The 18,640-nt window shown below is 28.9% G+C and overlaps 1 protein-coding gene across 3 annotated transcripts in view; it reads left to right on the top strand.

Moving 5' to 3' along the window:
* The window catches only part of LOC111038392 (thrombospondin type-1 domain-containing protein 4-like), a 64,959-nt gene that overhangs the window by 12,446 nt on the left and 33,873 nt on the right, over positions 1-18,640 (top strand). For all 3 annotated transcript variants that reach the window (XM_022321466.1, XM_022321464.1, XM_022321465.1), the window contains exons 2-6: positions 610-700; positions 8,778-8,956; positions 10,942-11,044; positions 13,948-14,047; positions 14,567-14,706. In XM_022321466.1, the coding sequence (XP_022177158.1) occupies positions 610-700; positions 8,778-8,956; positions 10,942-11,044; positions 13,948-14,047; positions 14,567-14,706 (613 nt within the window). The remainder of the gene's footprint in view (positions 1-609; positions 701-8,777; positions 8,957-10,941; positions 11,045-13,947; positions 14,048-14,566; positions 14,707-18,640) is intronic.

Genomic DNA, 18,640 nt, shown 5'->3' with positions numbered 1-18,640 from the left:
ATGATAATGTGTCAAAACAAATTATATAATTTATTATGATTTCAAGTAAAAATAGTAAATGTTATAGACAAATTGGAGTGCCAACAGTTTTGAATGTCTTAAAGTCAAGCATTTCTCGGCCCTTGGTGTACTAATATGCGTAATGCGTATATATGAAATAAACACCTTTATGAATTGCATTGTCGATTAAGTACCCCTTAAAAGGTTTTTTTTATTTTTATTAAGAATTCCAGTATGTAAAGAGTATGACATATTTTATTTTAATAAAATAATACAATTATTATTTATTTTATTTTTTATTGGTCTTGACATTTTAATAATTTCTGCTTTAACCACTAAGGCCACTAATAATACATTATTATAATGTATAGGTAGATGCTTGAATATTTTTCAAAGAAAATATATTTATTTATGTTTTGTGTAAAGTAATTTAGTAGTAGGTAATTAAAATTGTTGTGCTTTTTAACATTAGGTACACTACAATTTATTTGTACTCTAACTGTGTATTAACTTTTAATAGATATTAATATTTTTTTTGGCTGTTTTAGTTGTTTTAAAATGGATTGCTTTTGTTATTTTTTTATTAATTGTTACATTATTCTTTTTTAGGTTATTAATAATATCGCTAATCTTGATTCAAGCTCATAATCCAGGATTTACCCGTTCTAAAAGACATTCAAACCAGTCAGGATTAATTGCCGTAAGTAATTACTAAACATTCGCTTATAACATTTGAGATTTATGTAAAACGAGAAAAAGTATTAGTAGGTTACTTAAAAAGAGATGGATTACATTAGTTATCATTTATTGATTTATGTATTAATGATCTTTTAGTCTCAACAAGCCTTTAAAATTTAATGTGGTCTTATTTAACTCATTTGATTTTCTTAATAAATAATCTGGTGTGGTTTAAAATACTATTTATTCCAATTTTATAAAAATTATTGTGCATAATATTATAGCTGTAGATTATACACTCATGGAATGCATGTTTCTGCTCATATTGTTTAAGTTTATATTATATAATAACATTAATGTATGATATTAAAAAAATATCTGTGATAAAAGATTGAAAATCATATCATCCCGAATAATAATTATTTCATTTCTACGAACTATGGAGTATACTTACGTAAATTAGGTATAGGTATATAATATATATAATATTAAACCTAGGTATCGTCTGTAAAAATATGATGGGTATGTTATGATTGATATGATTTTACAGTTTTACGATACTATAGGACATTATAATATTTATGTGCTTAAAGTACACACTACACATAGGTATACGTGATTCAATATACATAAAACAATTAAATTAGGTGGAGGTGTCTTAGAATGTTGTGATATTGTATTTGAAATTACATGTTTATGATTTTCTACTACTCGTATTATACTACTTCTTCATCAATAATAAACCTAGTAAATAACTAAAGAAATAATTAACCACCTCAACGGGTGTGTAGTGTTGATTGAGAAAAGAAATACTTATGCAATATTTACCTACGGAGAGAGACACAACGTGAGCCAATGGATTGTCAAACCAGTGATAACTTCTTCTTGGAATTAAAACTGCTCATTAGAAAGTCATTGCACTTGAAATATCTTTTGCCCGTTTAAGATAAATAGGCAATTTAAGTAAATAATGCATTACAATTATAGTCGACGTCACAACGACGAACGACCTTGGATGTTCTAGAAAGCTTTATTTCTATTTATCAATAATTCTTCGGTAAGGTGTTTTTTTACCCATTCAAGGGACACGTGCTTATAATTAAATGTACATCGATGCTGCTATTGAACTGTTAAAATAACCTAGTTTGATAAATTCATGGCCAATATTTAAAATTTAAATAGGTACTACTGCAAATTACCTATATATTTATATACACAAATGTAATAGTAACAGTAAATTATTTACGGAAATAATATTCCAATTACATTTTTTTATAATACAAAACATTCATAAATTATGATTCATAATTGTTTACAATAATATTTATTATGATAATTAAAAAAAACTTAAAAATGATGTTAATACTGCAAACTTATGTAAATTTATCATTAATTAAAAAAACAACTTTAAAAACATAATACGACTGTAAACTAAAATTATAGTGTCATATTAATAAAATAAAAGTGTCGTATGGAGCTGATCGCGAAATTTGTTTTTTTTTTGTCGAACTGTTGTCACAAAGAAATATTTCCACGAAACCATATAGTAACTTCGAAATATCGAATCTAGGAAAAAAAATCCCCGGAAAAAAAATCCCCCAAGATATACCTAACTGTTTTAAAATAATAATAATAATATACGATAATTAAAAAAATATATAAAATTTGAATGATAACTATTATAATATTATCTTGATCACACAGCTAGATTACGCAAAAATTAAAAATAATTATGATAATAATGAACAAATCACATTGCGTATAAAATAAAAATAATATCTATTCACCTATATAATAAAAAGGTAATCAGTTCTCTTGAGTATGTTATTACTCACAGAGTCACAGCTGTCAAAAATTTCCCAAAGTAAATTTTGCAAACCTTACAAAGCAAACTTTGGGGATTTTTTTTCCGGGGATTTTTTTTCTGGGGATTTTTTTTCCGAATACCGAAATATCACACTTTCATAGGTGGAAGTGTGGAGGTTACTGTTTGCTCAGACGCGTCTGACGGTTGAACTATACCTACACAGACTTTAACTGTAACATAACAACTTAAAATCTTTTTTTTAAAGTTATTTATAATGATTGATGTGAATTCATTCAGACGTTTTCTTACTTGGCTACAACCGTAGTAGTAATACCGTAATAATACACCTATATTGAAACAGTTGAAACATTTCAGTAAAATCTGATTAATTACCCGTATTAAAATAAATAATGTCGTCGTTGATCGCTTAGGACATTAATCGTATACGTTATTATTGTAGGTACTATATATTTTGTAGCCGTGATACCCGTACCTAGGTAGTCAAACATCTTTTTAGACGTGATTATGTTTCAACGATCGAATTCGTAAACAATCGGTCTTCATTTTCAGTAGCTTAGAATAACCCCGTCAAAGATATTCTAATATTATGAGCTCCGCAGCGCGTATTATGCAAATGAATACCATTGCGGGCTACTTGTTTTTTGTTTTTTGTTTTAAATTTATACATACGACTTCGTCGTGTTCTGGTCACGGATTCAATTCAATTTGTCACGGATTTTCGCATTTTATTAGTTTCATAAACGATTAATGTCCAAACAGTAGTGTAATCGCGACGGACACGCGAACTCCAGCTACGATTAAGTGTCACGAACTATCCGTGCGTTTTCGCTTCGTACACTCGATCTCGAAGTAATATATTATGACGAACGCTGGGAATATATTAATAATTAATATTGTGAGTATTTTATTATTATTATAATATTTTCACGCGCTCATAATTACGACGTGTTTCGGAAACAAGACGAAAACTTATCTATGTATAATATAATGTAATGCGATTGGAAATAAAATGTGTGCACACCACTCGCACCACACGATATTTGTTTATGTTTCTTATATTTTGAGTCGTCCGGATGATTTATGCCTCGGTGGAAAGCTAATTTAACCGTCGCTGTCGTTGTCAGCTCGGTTAGCGGCGCGGGGGTCGGTTACTACAGAACCGTGGCTACAGGTTTCGCGCTGCGGGCGTATGGTGTTTTTTATTTTTTAATAATTTCTTCATTACCGTCAGTTATTAAGATCCTTACACGTGGGTTGCTGCTCGTTGTTGTCATATAACGATCCCATCTCGATAACGCGCTTCGGATAAGTCCAATAATTATAATAATGCGGAGAAACTGATGCTGCAGCGTCCACGGAGGTCGGAGATATCTCTCTCGCTAGCCACATCTGAAGACGGAAACGACGAGTAAAGAAGTCACCGCTGGCGATCGTCCGTTTCTTGAAATTGTTTAGAACATATTTTTAATTATTTGTAATAAAAGCGATTGTAATTATTTCTTTAATGTTTGAACAATTCAATTTAGGAATTCTCTTCTTTAAACTAATTTTGAATACAAACAATAACGAATTAAAAATCAAAATTTGATAACATATAACAGAAACATAAAACATATACAATGTATAGTAAATAAACCAAATACTAGTTTTTGTTATTTTGTAGGGGAATGAGTAGTTAAATGAAAAAAGTACAAGAAACAATTTTTATAGGATATTCAGTTAAAAAAATATTTTGTTCGGGCACTTTTTTGCCTATCTTCAATATTTTAGGTCAACATTGCAAAAATTGAATCAACTTCAGCCCTCTTGAGGCACAATTTAGGGTAGACCAATAAAAATGTCATCATCTATATACATTAAGGACCACCCTAATAATATACATTATATACATATTGCATTTTTTTGGTATCGTCATTAGTATACACACCTAAGTATAAAACTTCTGTTGCTAATGTAGATTCTTCTTACTCTTATATGCTAATCTAATTACTAATGTTCTTTTACATCTATTTAGTTTTACTATACGCGATTGTACGACATACTATCTTAATAAATTCATATTAATATTATGCCGATTTCCGTGTGGATTTAAGATTTTTTTTATTTTAGTTTCGAATTTTCGCATATTTTTTTTTACAGTGGGTATGCCTTCTGAATTTAGTTGATTACCTATCAGATCACAAATCGCTATAAATTTCACAATTTTTTTTATTTCGATTCTAATATAATAATATTGTAAATCCGTTTACTCACACAGCGTATTTTAATTCTTAGATAGAATGAGTTTTAAAGAATATGTTTCATATTAAACTGTGTAATAAATAAATCTATCACCTAACACATTTACGCGTTGCGTGCTAATGTATATAGTGATGAATAATAAATTAATTATTGATTCAAATCTTATTTTCTGACTACTCCAATAAAACTATAAATCAAGTAGGTATCTAAAAATACATCTATGTGAATATATTTGTAGTTTTGTTTAATTTAAAAGTTAACTGAAAGTTTATTTGTTGTTCGGTCGTTTGTATAGAATTGAGTTATTTATATACGAGTATAATCTTAAGTTTTGCGGTATAGCCGGTATAGGTATTCTTGGCCAAACGGAATTCGGTTTATTATAGAGTACCTAATACAGTTCAAATGATCTGACTCGGCGAGATGGTCGTGTATCGAGAGCGTATTACTCAGTTATTTGGGCGGAATAATTTCGTATTAAAAGGTTGGACCGGATCCAATGTTGTTTTTTGTCCCTATTATATTTTGTCAATCCAGTGAGCCATGACTGGTAGTTTGTCAATGTTGACAGGTCCGCTTATGATTCCATTTATAACAGAGCATTTTTTCTTTTTAATTTATCAAATTTCACTTCACCGGCGACACATCTATTTTCGATACAATTAAAAAAAAACATACGGCGCTTACAAGCGGAGGGTGTGTCATGGCGTGGTTATTGACGTTTTTATAATGTATGCAAATTTTTATTTAATTTTTGGACAAGTCTAAAATTTGGAAAAAAACAATGTTAACATTTACATATTAAATATACTTATTGATTCGTGTATTCTTCAAATACGTCCATTCTATTGAAAACAACGTGTTAAAAATTATATTATTTTTTTAATAAGTGTTAACATTTTAAACGTGTAATCAAATTTAACTTTGACAATTGCATTTTGATAATACTTATTGGTAGTATAAAACTCCCATCGACATGTAACATATTATACGAAAAATTATTTCAATTTTACCGACAACTTTTTATAAAAACAAAATTGTTATCTGTTTATCATATCTATATAGATCTTATTTTAACAGTCAAATTTAAGAGGATGCTATGTACACGAATTCGTTGTCTCTGTCACGTAAAATACTAAATTCATGTTCCGCATATTTTCCAATGTAGTTTTGTTGTTTGCAATAGATAAACAGATAGAATATTCTACATGCATATATTTAGGTACAGTAAAAAAAACGTATAACTTGTTTAAAATTATAATATCTAAAAAGAAAGTCTGACGAGAGACCATGGATAGTGTTATTGTCTTTAAGTTTGATAAAAGGTAAATTTGCATTACAATTTAAAAGAACAAAACTGTATTGTAAGTGCGGAACGTAAATTGAGTAATGAGTACCTACCTATTACGTACCTTATGTAATCGAACTGTAAGAAGACAAAGAGAACGGCCTAATGTGTGTGTGTAGCGTCCTCTAAAATGAATTTGTTTTAAGATATATTTTCTATAAGAATAGGTTCAAGACTTTTTTATCATCCAGATTACTAACATTAAAAATTGTTCAAGGTAATCACTGATCAGTATGTAAAAGTACCTACATAAAATATTTATAATTATTAGTTTAGAAAAATCATTTAAAATTTCCCTTCTATAAACAAAGTGCAATCGCTTTGAATTCGCATGTCAATATGATGGCGCTAAGAACTCGAAAATACCTAGGTATATATTGAAATCGATCAAACTGGCGTTTAAAATCATAATATATAATAAAGTCGCACACTTCCTCCCACCATGAGGTTTTTGTCACCGAATTCATTGTTTTTATTTGATCATTGTGCGTTTGTGCCCATTGTTCTCCAATTTAGGTACTCGATAAAAAGCATCATCCCGATTGTGTTTTATACGTTTTCAATATTTCATTCATCATATCATTTGCGTGATCCGTGTACAGGAAGTGTTTAGAACGCTAATAGTATATTATGAGATATCTCGCCGTTGATCGTTGACCCGTAACCGAATCCGCCTAATGACACATACACTCACATATTATAATAATATATACATAACTATACGACATGCGCTGCACTCTTATTAATTTACCTTTTCGGTGTCTCATCCTAACTGCAGTTATATACGTTTGACTCATGTGCACCCTATATTATTATGCGGTGTTTGCACGAGTTCCTTTTTAAATATTATATTTGATCGCATCGCGTGTATTCTTTCTGCATGGCTTGAACGACTATTGACAAGCCATGTACGAAAAAGAAACAAATACACATATAAGGTTTTGCATAACATTATAATATATTATAATGTGCATTATCATACTATACATTATTATGATTATTACGAGTGTACTTGCCTATCTAATATTATTATTGTATTTACTGTATGTCTGGACGTGCACGCGCCGCCGTCTTGCCGGAGTAGTTGCAGGCTGGCGCCCATCTGAGACGACGAGGTACCTTGTTCGTTAGGGGACAGATCGGTGGACCGTGAGCCGTCGTCGTGTCCGTGCGCATTAATAAACATAAACGCCCACACCCGATGTTCACATTGTTTATACATATAAATATATGTACACTCGCGTTTATACGCTATTTAATATATATATATATATATATATATGTCCTCGTGTGCTCTGAGGACTTGTGCGAGCGTATACCTATTCGGTTGATTGGAACTAATCAATATTGTCTATATAGTTGTGCGTATATAATATTATTACTATTATGTTTAAGTCGTAATGTCAGAAAAGAAAAAAAAATTAATAGTCTTATTATAATTTTATATTTATTGAAATAAAACCACCCATCTGAATGTAAATAGTGAATTTATCGTTTACGCACTTACCGCGCGCGCTCGGTCAACAGTTTAATTGGTTTTTGAATTATTTCAATTAGGCAGAGACATAAGACGATGGCTATATTATACAGCTCAACGACGTATAGGTACAGATAGCACAACATTAAAGTGAAAAGAGGTGTTGATGTTTGTTTTCCCTTTTTTTTAAATCGTATACTGCAGTACTATACACCTACCTATTATGGAACACCGTCGTGTAGGTACTCGGTTTTAAGAGTGTATCTATTTTGTTTTATAAATAACAAAAAAAAAACAATATCTACTTACATTTTTAACTTACCTATATTTTTAAAAACAATTATAGTATCATGTTTAAATGAATATTAATAATATACAACAAACTATACTAAGATTTAAGTATTCTCATATTTTACAACTTTACAAGTTTAAGTTTTTTTTTATAAATAAAATCATTTTTTTTTTGTATAAATTACAGCTAAATACTTTGGTCAACATAATTATTTATTTAATTTTGTACAATTATTTTTAATTAACTTATTAATGGTCAGTCAAATATCATTGTTTTTATTTAATATACATTTATTTGATTGTTTTAAAAAATAGTTTAATGCTATTAAAGTTGATAAATATAAATAATATATACATATTTTTAAAGTAATTTGTTATTAAAATAACATTGCAGATTATTATGAATCTAATAATAAATATGAGTACATTATACAATATAACCATAAATTAATGTTACAAAATACAAAATTACATTATTAAATTCACTGAGTAATAAGTTCCGCTGTTCTTGGATTTATAGGCCAGAAATATTTTCTAAAATTATGCATTTTCAAATTATTTCACAAACTACTGACTACTCACTTAATTACTAAAATTTTTCTATATTTTATTTTTAAACAAAATATAATACAAAAAAAAAATAATGATATTGTCAGCAAATTATTTTATCGAAGCAAGTTTTACACTTTTAGTCATTACTTATTACTAAAAAAAAAATAGTCATTAGTGTAATGTGTAAACACTTTACTTGTTAACAGTGTATCCAGTTAAACGTAATCCTTATGTAAATAAATATCTCTAAATCACTTTCAACTGTAAACCACTGATAAAGAATACTTCAAATTAAATTTAAAACAATATTATATTAATAATGTTTAAATTCAATTAATTGCAAAATAACATATGTTTTATAGATTTTTGGTAATGACAATGTCACTGGTTTCAATGTGAATTCTACGTGGAAGACAAATGATACTAAAGATTGGGGAGAATGGTCTCCGTGGTCACCATGGACTCCTTGCTCTACATCATGTGGTCTAGGCGTAACCAAACAAACCAGACAATGTATTCGAAAATCAACTGACGTACAAAGGTAATTGTCGTAAAAACTCCACATAATATATACAATGCCTACTGCCTAATATGATAGTATTAGTTGTTTTAGTTAATTTAATTACATATAAATATATAAATACATATAAATATATAGTTTATACCTAATTATTGTTTTTAATACAGTAGTTATTGATTAGAGTTGAATATTAAGATCATTATTTCAATGCAAACATCAAATTAAACCTGACTGATAAAACGGAGGATATTTAAATATTGTTGTAATTATATCCTTATATTAGAATGAATCCAATAACACTTGATTTCTTTTATTACCCATTATAGATGGGTGGATAAATAAAAGGGGATGGATACAATAATAGTTAGTGGTTATTTCGTGTCGGTGGACTTAAGTATACACATGATATAATATATCTGATGCATTACCTATAATACGATTGTTAGCATAATATGTTGTTGGAATTTTAAAGGTGTTTGTATGTTTACACGACGTACAGATAAGTACATAGGTCATTGAATGTTGTCTATTACTAATTTTACTTTATGTTTACATTTTTTCCGGCACTTTATATGGCATTTAGATTGTAATAACATGGTGATGCACCTCCTTAATTGATCGTTTAGGTGCTGGTTCAAATAATAGACCATTGCTTGGAACCCAACATTACTGTCATTAATACGCGTGTATATCACGTCACGTGATACACCCTATTTATGCCGATATATTACGCCGGGTAATACTTATAAACATGAAGCCCGCCTTATTGTTTTTTCCCTTCGTTCTATTTTCGTAGTGTAAAACCATACGATTTTACGTTTTAATACGGCAGGCACTTAAAAAAAGTGATTCCACATCCAACCGGTCGGCGTTATCCGAGTATTGACCTTCCAAAGTAGCTCAGTGATATTGTTATTAAAGAGAAAAAATAAAAAAATACACTCCCTACAAATTTTAAATTAGTTTTATAATGTATATGGTACATACGAATGTAACACAATATAATAATGACTGGGAAAAAACAAAATAACTTTTTCAAACATTTCATACGACACACAACAGCTATATACAAGTTTAAGAAGTCCTTTTTTAATTCATATGCACCCCGAGTCAATCGGTTAATGCATTTTTTTAGGATACATTTTATAAGCCAAAAGGATCTTATCCGTCAGGCGCCAACGCCACGTCACACGATATATTTTTTATTTAAATTGAACCCGGAATTCGATTTAATATAATATTTTTTGTATTCTTTCGATATGTTGTATATAGGCCCAGTTTAGGGGATGTTTGCGAGTGAATGGTGCTTAGCATATATTATACTTAGCAAAAGCACTTACAATGATTTTTTCCTAAAATATTTTTCTGTAAATGTTTTTCAAGTATGAAGAAGTTTTGCATGTAATACCTTAAAAAATCAAAAAAATAATTCAAAAATATATTAGCTGCAATGATAAATTTCTTCAATAATTTTTCTTAAGTCTAAATGTCGAGAAATCTTATGATAACATGTAATGCAAGTTAACAGACGTATTATAATATTTTTAATCAAAAGTAATTTTTTCGTTACTTATTTTAAATTACTATCTATACATCATTTATTTTATATATTGTACTTCAAATAGTTTTAGTAAGTATTTATTTGTACTCGCTGCACACGTATATTTGTTTGTTTGGTTTTCTTTCATCTTATGTTGTCAATAAAATGTTAATATAAATTAAATTTCCTGTTGTAGGTATAGCTAATCAATATTTGAAATATAATTCATTCAATTGTGTTCATGAACAATGTACATATCTATGAATATAAAATTATTTTTATATTTTTGTGCTACTAAGTTTTAATGTTTAGTTTAAAACATTTTTTAGTAACAATATTTTTTTAATTTGTGACTGTATTTGCGTTACAAGTTTTGAAACTATCGATTTTAAAACGAACAGCTCCATATTATTCATGTTATACATTTTAATGTATTGTTATTTTGTTTTTTGTTCAACTCTTATAGGAATGTTTTTTACAAAAGACAACGTTTGAAACGAGTGTCTGACGTGGACGACAAATGCAGAGGGCAAACAGAGGAAACTAGATACCACGTTTGTAATAAACAGGTGAGCCGAAAGCGGTCAATCATATTATAATAATTTTTATATCCAAGTCCTTATCTCTCTTATTAAATTAATAACTGGGTGCTTCACGATGCGATGGCCATCTTGTATACGGAGTTACGACTCGTACGGTCGATTGTAATTATTATTGGAGAGGCGAAAAAAAATGCGAGTATAATATATTTACAAATAATTATATGGTAACAATGCAATGTGTTTGTTGACTTTCAATAAGTACCTCGATAACCTTTACAATCACCACCGGCTTGTTACCGTATCGTCCGTATCAATAAAGTATTTGTCTTGTATAATAAACACGTTGGGTGCATCCACACGGGCATCACAATAAATCAAAGTATTTTCGTGTGTTTATATTGACCCGAGGTGAAACAGTAGGAGGGCTTTAATCACTAGAAAAAAAAAATACGAGCTTAGGATATTGGTCAGAATGACTGGACATTGTTGAATATTATGCTCTATTCGTGTGGTATAGTACACGGCGGATCCAGTCAGGGCGCCAAAACATCTTCTGAATCGTTGACATCGTCGTTGATGTAACGCAGAGATAATAATTTAGGTATTTTGACTTATAATTCAATCTATTTTTATCCGATTTAATAAAATATCTAAAATAATTGTATTGTTTTAATTTCGATTTATTGAGTTCTATAACCGTTTATAGTACCTTAGTACCTATACATACAAATATATACGTAGGATATTTAGGTAGATGTATTGAGATATAATATATATTACAAAATAAGACATCTAAATATAATAAATGTATCATGATCTTACAACTATAATATTCAACAATTTGTACATAATATACAAAATATTTTCAAAAAAATAAAAATCACGAAAATTGCTTTTTTTCATAAATAAGTTAAATAAAATACTATGTAAAAAAAATTAAAAGGTCAGTTAAGAATCTGACCCTTTCTCAACTATACTATTGATATGAAACAAAAAATAAAGTACCTAGTTTATAGCTAAGAAAAAAACATGAGGGGTTTTAAAATACTACTTGACATTTAGAACTTGGAATTTACCACGTAGTGTAAAACCTACCCAAGTATAAGTCTACATGTTGTCTACAATATAATATGGACTATCATCTATTATATAAGTATAATTTAAATTTGTCGTATAATATTATTTTGTTTAAATATAGATTAATCTATATATTATAGGCGGGTATATATATATTATTATTTATTTGTATAGGTACTAATGCAAATACATTGCAGGCATTGTTGATTTTTAGTTAAATAATGATCTATTTACATAGAAGTCTACGTGAAAAAATGAGTTATTATTACTATTCACTATTACTCTTCCTGTTATTACTATTTACTTCACCATTTTAAAATTAATATGAACACTACGAATGACCATATAGGTATAGTTACTGTAAAATGGGTTTCTTTCGTGACAGTATAACACGAATAAATAAGGTTTTTTTTTCTCTCTCTTACCTATGTTTATATATATATATATCTATAGTTAGTATACCTATACTTGCAGCTTGTTTTATGTGCATTCGATGAACATTTAAACACATCACAGGCTTTCTTAAAAAAAAAACTCATTAATATTATCTTTAACGTATACCACGGTGCTGGTGCTTAACCCCGCCATGAAGAATATGTATTATGTACCCATTCGTTTTAACTATTTACAAAACACCGTTAGTAATTTAATTCTTAATACTGTCCCATTCGGCCCTGTTGACGGCATTTTATATAAGTTGTATGCATCATGCGACCCTCTCTGTTTGGAATTTGACACCCGCCAATCTTTATCACGTCCAATAGTGTAGGAAATTCAATAATACGTATTAATAAAAAGCCTTCTTGTGTGAAATTGAAAAATTCAAACACAAGATGTTCACATGCCGACAAAAACGATGTACCCGACAATCATAATATCTTAAACACGGCCGTGTACATGACTGGCAGCAGATAGTTTGAAATAATAATAATACAATATATTATATACTATACAATAATGAAGCATATAGTTGGTTTCAATATGTGTGATCAAACTTTTAAGTGAACGCTGTAATCCACTATACATTGTACCTACGTAAATCATTTTAAATTTAACAAACAATGTGTATTAGCTCCGGAGAACGTATAGGTACAAGCGGAGGTATACACACAACAAAATCGCGATTCCATGTGGTAAAGACATATAGGTATAAGTACGTGTTGCCGGCGAAGATAAACGAGTGGTCGTATTTGAAAAAATAAACACTCACTAGCAGGCTACAGACACGCGTGTTTAACTGGGTTGTCATTTTGAACAGGCATTTATAGAAGGACGTACTTGGAATGTATATATAATATGCGTGCTCGCGGGAGACAATGCGGTTGACAATTAGGTTGTTTTGAATGCAATCCATTGAATATAATATTTCAGCTTGCCTGGAACCATTTCGTCTTATCCGTCTATTTTTCATTTTCTCCCCACAAAATCAAGTATATATATGTACCTATTGCAGCTGCTGTCTGCTCGTAAAGCGCAACATTATTATAGCTCTTATAGCACTGCACGCTACTCTGTTTTTAATTCGTACCTAACTAGATAAATTTCATTTTCGAAACTCGAAAATAAAAGCCGGTTGGTTTATCCAAATATATACGTACACGAAAAAATAGCTCACGACTGTTGTGACTTGTGGTGCACCAGTTAAACGATTTATTGGCTGGATATAAAATGTATTACAAACTACTGACGGATTCGTTATAGAGATCAAAAGTAACTTTTTTTAAATAAAAAATACAAAATGATGGTTAGCTTGTTTCTGAATATTTTAATTTTAAATATTTGTATTCTATTCGATTATTTAATTACCGTATAACTCATGCTCAACAATTTAACTAAAGTTATTTTTATTTCAGATATGCTTGAATAATACTGATTTTCGGGAAACTCAATGTTCGTCGTTTAACGAAAAGTTATTCAACGGTCAAAAATATACATGGTCAGCATACTATCAAGGTTAGTATTTAAAGTATTTTTACTTTGTTTTTATCATGGTTAACTCCCATCATATTTAATAATACAATTATTATTTTATGTTTAAAATCAATTACAAATATTAATCATGAAGTCTAAAAATAAAAAAAATATCAACGCGTTTTTAATAATATGAAAATATCTATGAAGAGTTATTTGATTAAAAGTCAATAAATGATATAAACTATGAGATGTGAAAACCACAAAAGCAAATAGTATTATAACAAAAATTAGGACTGACTTTCATGTTTTATGCTAAATTACATAATTTTTTTCAAATTTAATTTGTCGGGTAGGTATTTAATATTGTTGAAATTAATTTTATGGCTTATTAAAGATATTAATATATATTTATATTTATATTTCTAACAACTCTTTCTTAACTCTATGGTGTCTATAAATAGGTATTAAATATAAAAAGGCACCAGTTTCATATTATTTTATGAAAATTGCAATACTTCGCAGTTATATCATATTATATGTTGGGTTTTAATGTTTTAGCTACAAATCAATGTGCATTGAACTGTCGGGCAATAGGATATCGTTTCTATGCCATCCTAAAACCGAAGGTAATAGATGGCACATCTTGCAATGGAACAGACAATTCAAGACCTTTCATATGTGTGGAAGGGCAGTGTAAGGTGAGTAGATATTGATTTATTTGTTGGATAATAGTTTATTGCAGAAAAAAAAGCAATAGCAAGAGATAAAATTTGTTCACATTAATAGCAGTGACATGATTTTATAAAGTAAGACGGTAACAATAAAAATTAAAATACGGAAGAATGGCAAGAATGACAGTTTGTTCTATATAAAAACAATTTTACTTATTGTTAAATCCTAATAAACGGATAATGGAAGAATTAGAAAGATAGTTGGAAGTGGATTTAGAGGAATACTACTGAAATAGTAGTGCTTCTAGTAAAACGTCTAGGAACTCGGATCCTAACGAGAAAGGAGCGAATCAAAGGAGTTGGAAATAAGCTTGGGTAGAAAAAGTCAATAGATAATTAGCTTCTAATTATAATAAAAAAAGTATGTACACTTTTTAAAATTATTATTTCAGTAGGTACCTGATGAATATCATTAATTATACTTATACCAATTGCATGAATCACCAATATGGCAATATTCTAGGTTGGAGTTCAGAGTTTTTTATAATTAAGTTATAATTTTAGCTGTACATTTGAAGTACAATATTAATTTAATTCATAAAATACATTTATTACTTTGATATTAAGGTAGGTACATATCTATAATTTGTTGTTTCAGCTATATAGTTGTTATGAGTTAATCAGTAGAAACTAGAAAGATAATTTAGGTTTCATACTTTAAACTATAAAGTAATTACCAATCTGTAGGATACCACGGTACTGTATACTTAGAATATTTTTTATTAAGCCGTCATAAAAATTAACTAAACACTCAATTTTCAGTGATTAGTAAGACTGTCATATTTTTCTGAGATCATTAATTAACCAGAATATTATTGTACTAATCGTGAGTCGTGAAGCGTATTATAAGCTATATAGTCGGTATTTTCTAAATCGTTTGTAGACTATATTTAACGGATTGTACCCACATTAATGTGTGTAGTATGTACCATCTTGAGCGGCGGTGTTTTAGATATTATTATGTTATTATATTACTTAGGAAAATAAGGTGTCTAGTATAATATTTTCCCTCCGGGATATGAAACACCTTTTCACCCCAGAGAACGTGCTGGGAATCATTTAATTTATAGACGATGACTGAGCAACTAATTACCCTGGTACCGCCTACAATCATCAGATTAGTTCTGATTATGTCTCAGTCGTGGACCACAAAAGCTTTTGCGCATGACTGAGTTATTTTCATATTGTTTATAGTTTAAATTTCTAATGTTTTACATATAATGTTCTAGAGAAATAAGAATACATAGTATTATTGGTTACTTGTAGACATATTTTTGTATACAATTTCACCGTGGTTTTTTTTTATAATATTTAAAATCTCTTAACTATTATTCGTGAATTGGATTCTTTATAAAATAATAATTACGTATACCTACTATGGAAATTTGAGAAAAAATGTTTTTATAAGCTGTTCAATTATTTAATGTTTTTACTTTATGTATATGCTTTTATAATAAACTGTATGTCGTGAGTACCTATAGCCTATATAGGTATTGAAACTATAAACCAAATCATAAAATATTCAGTAAATATGTATTTTAAGTATTCACATGCTTGGAACTACTGACTTACTTGAGTGGTTCACAAAATAAAAGCATAGCTATAAAAATATTAATAATTTTGGAAGATTTTTTTTACGGTTTATTATAGATTTCAATAAATCATTAAGCTATAAACTTAATCATACTTGAGTTTTGAGTTTTAGTTTAGTAAACCTGTTGATCAAATACTTGTATTATTTTATTAAATAAATATTATGAGGTCATTGAATACTTGAAAAAAACTGGATTGGTTTTCATCGTTTATGGTTTTTACGATAGTGGTGCTTTGCAATGAGATCAAAATAAAATTAATGTCTATTATTGATAGTAAATGATGAGAGAAATACTTTTAAAATGCTTTAGTAAACGGTTGATCGACAACCGGCTTGTAAATAATAGTGTATAGTGTAATGTTTTTAATGATCCATGGCTACATAGGTGTGAACATGGAACCGCGTAATTACATACAGCACGCATATTATACTTACTTTTGGGCGGTTGCCTCGACTAGCTCTCGTTTCTGTTGTTTTCTACAAAATAATATTACGAGCTAACCAAACTAAGCAGTTGTATTTTAATAAATTTATTTTATTTTTATGAACCGACACTTCTCTTCTATGCTTTTATACAATTTTTTTAATGTACAATATGTACTATATTATAGTCATTTGATTAAAATGTTCGTTCAAAGTAAATTAATGCGTAGCCGTAGCGCCACAGACAGTAGTAGTTCCGCAACACATGTTGCACACGTGTAATGCTGACTAAATTTCAGAGGGGTGTGCTGTTGAATATTATACTGATATTATGATCATAAAATATCTATTTCGTTGCATTTTAATCATAAATGTATATAATATTGTAATTTACTTACATATAGATACGTGTTGAAAACACTTTGACTATTTGTAGTTGGACCTATAGTAATGTGGTAAAAATAACGACTTGAGGTATAATTTTTGAAATACGTAAGCCTAAAGTTGTTTTGTCGATTATTGTATGCTAATATTTAATGACTTGAAGTGATCGTATAAATATTTAATTTCAAGGATCAGTTAACATAAATAATAGTTACGTCTCTCTGTAACTCCATAAGAGGCACGCAACTTGTTTTATGTAGGTATATGCACACTTATTTCGAAACAAAATTGTGTACTCTACTGGAATATGATGTTTTATAAACAAGTCACTATACAGTGTGGACCAGTAGCTTATACGAGTGTTATGTATTATTATCAATGCGAGGAAACAGCTCAGAGTTCTGTGAACAAATTATGCATTTGTCTAGAAATTAATCAATCTAGAGGTAGATATGTCATATACGTATTATTATCATGACATGAAACCTATTATATGCGGTACCTTAATTAATATTGTAATCTAGGTTGCTAAGTCCTCGGCTATTTGCCATTTAGATTGAAAAATAAATAATTTGAATAAAGAAATATGATCTGTGTTTTGTTACGTGGCAAAAAAAATATGTCAAGCATTTTATGTAGGTATCTATATAGGCATAAAGCACACGTTTCGTAAAAATTATTAGCTATAATATTAATATAATCGATCGATTAAAATAGTGTCACAAATATTAACATTTTTTTCTTTTTTTTTACATACGTTAATTTATTACAAATCTATCAAATCTATAGGTATTATACGTTATATATTTTATAACGTATGTAAATTGTGGTTCACCATGTAACTGTGTTGGTGTTCTTGTATAAGCTACTTATACATACACTTGACCGATTCTTGTGAGTCTTTTGACAAACGTAAATTATGACGAACAACAACATTACGTATCCAAAAAACAATAGTATTCGGATTGTATTTACAGTAATAGCATGCTCGTCAACTATCAATGTTTCTAGGTAGTCCGTGTGATTCTGCAATGATTGAAAGTCTTCGTTATTCAGTGGACTTTCGTCTAAAGTTATTGAAAAGGAAATAACGCGGCAAGTCAAAAACGGTATAATATTCAATACAGATACGGAGAACATTTTTCTTTGGACAATCTGTTGACATTTACAATTGTTTTTTTTTCATACATAATTATTAAGTGGGCATGTCGCGTTTAGGGTTGCCCTGGTTATTGTTGTAATGTTTACATCAAATTATTTATTTTCATCGCATGGCTAAAAATGTCCTAATAAATAATTGTATGCAACCATTTACTTAGATACTATTATAATAAGTAATTTAGGAACAAAATTTAATATTTAACATTTTTTGATGTACTTAGTACTTGTAGTCACTGTTAAAACAATATCATCAAGTTTAAGCTTTCAACTGAATAGTATCGTATTCAATAATGTATAGGTAGTTGACTTTGTTTATGTTAATGGAAATATTTTTAATTT

This window comes from Myzus persicae, unplaced genomic scaffold, assembly GCF_001856785.1.
Source record: "Myzus persicae strain clone G006 unplaced genomic scaffold, MPER_G0061.0, whole genome shotgun sequence".
NCBI lineage: Eukaryota > Metazoa > Arthropoda > Insecta > Hemiptera > Aphididae > Myzus > Myzus persicae.
Note: the sequence above shows the minus strand (reverse complement) of the source record. Positions and strands in the feature narration are given on the sequence as shown.